At 41.5% G+C, this 6000-nt stretch overlaps 1 protein-coding gene across 1 annotated transcript in view; it reads right to left on the bottom strand.

Annotated features, from left to right (window-relative positions):
- The window catches only part of LOC306789765 (dual specificity calcium/calmodulin-dependent 3',5'-cyclic nucleotide phosphodiesterase 1A-like), a gene marked incomplete at both ends in the record, with an annotated part of 71075 nt that overhangs the window by 34919 nt on the left and 30156 nt on the right, over positions 1-6000 (bottom strand). Inside the window, one exon of the mRNA XM_079285836.1 lies at positions 4993-5019. Coding sequence (XP_079141962.1) covers positions 4993-5019 — 27 coding nt within the window. The remainder of the gene's footprint in view (positions 1-4992; positions 5020-6000) is intronic.

The following is a 6000-nucleotide window of genomic DNA, read 5'->3' on the forward strand; positions in this document are numbered from 1 at the left end:
CATACTCATTCGTGTATCCACGCTTTAAACCACAGCAAGAAAATGGAACACAAAATCACAACATTTGAATAATACACAATATGACATAAAAACAGGAAAACACCCCCAAAACCAGCCACAACTCACCACCAGCACTACAAAAAAATTACAGAGGAAACAGCAAGTTATTAATGGCTGAAAGTAAAGTCTGAGCTGCCGTCACCCACAGACTGAAATGAGGAACAACCACCTCTGTTTTATATGACCAAGCTGCTCCGTCCTTAGACGTACAAGAGATTTAATGGGCTCTGTAGGTGGCAACTCATGACAGAGCTTCAACCAGCTAGTGTATGATGAAATAACAAACATGTCTATTCAACTGTACTTCTCACTGGTTACCACTTGACAGTTCTTCTCTTTCTGCACTATATGCAATACTTAGTTAAAAAATACGGTTGTATGCCAATCAGTAAAGTTGCATTAAAATCCATGTTTTTTTCCAAAATGCCATCACTTCATCGTTGAGCAATCAAGCTCCTCCTCTGTGGAACCAGCTAACAGTTTAAGAGTATGGCTTTCCTTTTTAATAACACTTATTTAAGAGCTGGCTCAGGTTGGCCTTGCAATAATGCCCTATAATCTATACACTTTGTGAAAATGAAAGGGGTGATATTTGTAAACGCCAAGACCAAAATTTGGTCTCTCTCTCAAAATTTGAGAGAGAAGTTTTCAAGAGGAATTGACTTCATTTAAATGACATAGTTTGACTGCAAATAAATAGAGTAAGCATGAAGATAGTCGTCCTGATTGAACTTAATAGTAAAGCATAGATAGTATTAGAGTAAGTCGAGTTATCATTTTAAACGGATAAACAGTGTTCAGCATCTTTATGTTTCAATTAATTATCTGCGCTCGTCATCATCTTTATTGTAATTTCTGGTCCTTGTTGCTCAAGAGAGAATTATTTGTTTGTTTCATTAGACGCGCACTTGTTCCGTAGCCAGCTACTCCCAAAGCCAAAGCAATAACAGTGTTGCATTGTTCCCCCCAAATGAATCATCTCCAATAAACAGCCAAATAGCTGTGGTGACAAATGGCCTCGAACCTCAGAAAAGAGCAGCAGAGAGGCTCGGGTAATCTAATGGGCTGTTCTTGATAGGCAGCCAATGCCTGGAAGATTTGCTCCCTGATTACTGACATTAACCAAAGAGTTCAATTTTGGCCCCAGTGACTCTCAGCTTGATGATATCTGTCCTCATCTACTTCGCTGTTGCTCTTTCTTCCTTTTCTCAATGTGTTTTCATGTGTCTTCATTCACTTTCCTCTGGAATGAATGTCTGCTGGAGAAATACTGGATATTAAATATTTTATTCTTATATATACATTCATACGATCCTTTTATGAATTCACCTATGGAGTGTCTGAAAACTGGAGCAAAGTGAGGAGACAAGGTTCTAGATACCTGAGTCATTACTGCCACTGGAAACATGTACTGTAGCTCTGCACTCTGAACAAACACCAGCAGCCCTTTGAGAACGCCAGGAGACACAGAAACTCTCACATAGACATGGACACACACGCTCTCAACAGAGTTGGCAACTGGGCAGACTAACACAAGGCCATTTAAGGTTTAATGCTGGCCTGGATCAGATGGCAAAACACTTAAAGCCTTAGAAAGCTGGGCAATAAGGAGTGACCACTGTAGCATATTTACAGACCTGAGTAAAAGCCTATTTCATTCAGTGCTGCATTCAGGCGCCTGTCAGGGAATACAAAGAGACACACAAACCATCTACTTGCTGCTTTGTTGGTGAACAATCAGTGTAAGTGGTGGTGCTTGGGTGATCAATGCTTTTTTTTTGTAAACCCAAGAGAAAGGGGAGGGTTTTTTTATCTTTTTACTTGGCAAGTGGATAGAATCAAATTGCTCTCTGGCACATTCAGAAGCATGAGATTAAGCAGAGATTTGTGAAAGAAGTGACACATTTTGAATCGACCGCTCACCAAACCCCATCCCCTGGATGATTGTCCAATCCCAGCTCCTGCCAAACTCGATCGAAGCCACGTTTAACAAACACATACTCAAATCTTTCTTCAAACAGGCATCCAAACGGGGTTATGTTAGCGAGCCACCGTTACCGTTGTGAACTGCATTCGTGCCGCGCGAGAATGGAAAGTTTGACAGGCATAGCAACAGCAACTAAGGGGGGGCGGGGCTGAGTAAACAGTAAATTGTTAAAAGAGCACAATAGTGACCATGTGACCAAAATAGTAATGGGCAAACTGTTTCCAAACCCACATAAAACACATGATCATATGCCTAAATATACATCTTTCCTGTCTTTACAGCCTTTCTTCCATCTCTCTCGACTCCCTTTGCACACAAACACTCTTCTCCGCCATGCCTCCATCTTTCCCTACGTGAAGTGGGCTCCCTACATCTGCATGTGTTTGGGGTTGTACTGGTGTGTCAGTCATGACAATGTCCCAGCATTCCTCTCTGCCAATTAGCCCGGCCGTAATTACACAGACACACATGGAGCTGTCAATCACCCGGCTCCTCCACACAGGAACTCACCCACCCATCAGAGAGAGAGACAGAGAGACAGAGAGACAGCGACAGAGAGAGCGAGGATTTCCAACCGCTAGCTCTCACTCCAAAAGGCCGCACACTGTGCCAATAAGTAGCAGGAGAAGAGTTTCATTCAATTACTGTGCGGAATCCCACAGCTCACAGGAAAATGGCATGAAACAGGAGACAAAGAGAGGCGGTGGATTGTAATGTTTGTATTCACAAACAGTCTTTAGTGTTAGTTCGTCCAAAATATTTGAAAATTATAAGGAAAAATGTTTGGAGGATATTTAAATCAATCCAAAACTGAGAACATACAATGTTGTTGCAGAATTACCATCCATGTCACCCTTTTAAAGGATAATCCTGCTGGTGATGGTGGTAGAAGAACACCATGACAAAGACAGAAATCAACAATGTATTCATCCGACTATCAAGTGCCTGTGGAGTGAAAGAGCTTATTCCTCTGTGCCGCAGAGCTCCATTGTTGTCCAAAAACAACTCAATGAGCCACACTGTTGTGGCATGTGACACGTTCCTTCATTATAATGAACATGGCCAGTATTTAGAGTCAAATCAACGTACACCTGCTGCTGTGAATACGCACTAGAGCACCGAATGGTGTTGTAGAAATATGCGAACGGTATTTACAGGCATTAAACGTATACGTATTATGTGTGTGTGCTCATTTGCAATCGTGTTGCGTGTGTCATAGAGCAAAGGTTTGAATCTCCGGGTGAGGCACTCACGCGCTTCCCGTACAAAGAAGACGCTCTGACACACAGGTGGTTGAGCTTAAACTCGTAACGAGATGTGTTGTGAAGCGGGTTAGTCCGTGAGATATTGTGTAGCAACCTGCAGGAACAGCACCTTCGCTATCCCTGAGAACGACTGGACTCCCACACACAGTGGCCCCAACCCTGGCGTGTGTGTGTGTGTGTGAAGATAACGCGTCCCTGTGCAGGACAAGGTCAACTCCTCATGAGAATGAATAAAGAAACAGGGAAATGATAGAACGGGGCTCACAAAACACTGAGATGAGAGATGCGTGGACCGAGCCCTGATTGTCTGTTGTTCGGGATACTTAATCAATTCTTGTGTTTTGTGAAACCATAGATCTGTTTTTTATGCTTTGATGCTTGACTTATTCAATTGTTAATACTTATAGATTTGCACTTTCAATAGCACAAATGGTGTTGAGGTCGAGTGCCACAAACGAGTTCAGTGACGTCAGAAAGTATTGACGAGACACCAAATGCATTGTTCGTTCTGGTCTTTTCTGGGGATTTGGCCGCTGCCTTTGGTTGAGAAAACTGGATGCTTCTATTCAATCCCAGAGGAGAGCAAAACGTACCTGCTTAATTTGGATGAGGATAAAAAAAAGAAATGCATTTTATCGTCTACTGTACATTTATTTCATCTTGATCTTGAGTTAAGCTTTCTAACATCGCTGTTGGACATCACAACCATCCGGTCATGTACAGACATGCATACAATGCATACATCTTAGAGCTGGGAGCTCAAAAGCATTATACCACAAAAGCATCTGGCTAGTTTGATTTCTAAATCAGACAAAGTATGACAATGCAAAAATATCTTTGTGATTTTTATAGATGGGATTGAAACATTTTACACTTTGAAAAGGTCTCTGGGTCCTCTTAAGCCAAAGAAATGTGTAATTTGCATCAGAAAGATGAAATGAGTGATGAAGGACACTGAAAGCATGTTTCAGATCTATACAGAAACATCTTTAACTAATTATACTTGAATCTGCATAACCCACGCATCCAGTGGCATTAATGAATCCCTGCTTTCGTGCTTGTAAATGAATGCATGCAAGTTCCAGATAATGGAAGGCCTGATTTCCCCTGAGCATCTCGAACAGAACTAAACAAATAGAGTTTCATACTGAAGAAGATAACGTGTGCATGGCACTCGAGTTCTTTGTCAACCTTTCAAATTCAGTGAGTCGTCCGTCTTCTAAAACAACTGCGTCCCCATCATTTCTAACCATTATGCGCGAGTTATCTGGCAATGATGATGAGTTGACACTTTAATCAACACAAGAGAGAAAGAGCAAATGAAAGCAAGCGTGTTTATTTTTTGCATACACGTGTGACAAAGTGTGTTCGAATGGTGCAGCTAAGATCCGTGACCCTCAGAAATGAAGGTTGGTGAAAAGAGGGTGTAATAATGGCAATAATATGAACTTTCATTCAATTTGCACTTTCACAACTGAGTTGCAAAGTGCTTTGCAAGACAAACAACTATAAATAACAAGGAAAGAAAAGAAAAAAAGGTAGGAGTAAGTCCAGGATGAGGTCCAGGGATGTAGAGTGGGAGAAAATCCAGGAATCGGGGGAGAGGAGGAGGATGAGGATGTGGGACGGAAAGGAGGGAGGTATGAGGAGGAGGTCCAGTGTCCCAGCAGCAAGTCTTACCTCTGGGACGTCTTCTTGTACTTGCGCCTGAAAGAAAGAGAGAAAACATGTGGATAGTGAGGCATCGATTGAAACGTTACTCTTGTTTCCATGTTGGATTTATTTTTCTATTTAACATGGAAATGAAATGAAAATACATTGGGCCTCATGTAAGAACCACAATTTCACTTTTTTATCTTCACCATCAATCATCTCATTCGTAAAATGTTCTTCGGCTGTACGAGTCATGAGCAGATAGTCCGTCTTACTTCACGGTTGGAAAGACCTGCTTTGTCTTAAGAATTACGATGAATTCAGACTTAAAATATAATAGCACACTGAAATAAACTCAAATAACTCGTACGTTCACCATAACATCATCAGCATGGCTTGCCAATGTAGTTTGAAAAAAAAATGTCTACGTCCAACAGCTGCCTCAGGGTCTTTATGCAGGCTGCCGTCCTACCATGCGTACGTAAGCATAAAAACATGTTCTTTCATGAGAGCCAATGAGGTTCTAACGCCAGACATTATCCCCAAAATACAAATAAGCAATAAGGACAATTAGTGACATTATTCAGTTGTGTTCACTCTGTAAATTTAGAAATAATGCAAATGCTTTCAATCATTTATGCGGATGAGGCGTTTCTGAGAGGTATAATGATATGCAAAAGCACATACACACACCACTTCACCCCCTGACATCCTACCTAATTTACTACACACCTACACACACAAACACACACTCATGGAACTTACAGTCACATTAACACACACACACACTTTAACTCATCCTAGCATTTAGCCTAAAACACACCCACACCTTTATGAAGAGGTAACAGCGTGGCTCTAAAAGCTTAATTCATGCAAACACTCTAATGCAATGTCTAACACACACACACACACACACACACACACACAGACCCACACTTAAAGCACATAGCAAAGTGGAGGAAAGGATGGACCCACTACCGTTCCACAACAGACATGGTTTAAAATTCCAGTCAGGCAGAATTCACAGCACTGAGC

The sequence above is a fragment of the Melanostigma gelatinosum genome (genome assembly GCF_949748355.1).
Source record: "Melanostigma gelatinosum genome assembly, chromosome: 15".
NCBI lineage: Eukaryota > Metazoa > Chordata > Actinopteri > Perciformes > Zoarcidae > Melanostigma > Melanostigma gelatinosum.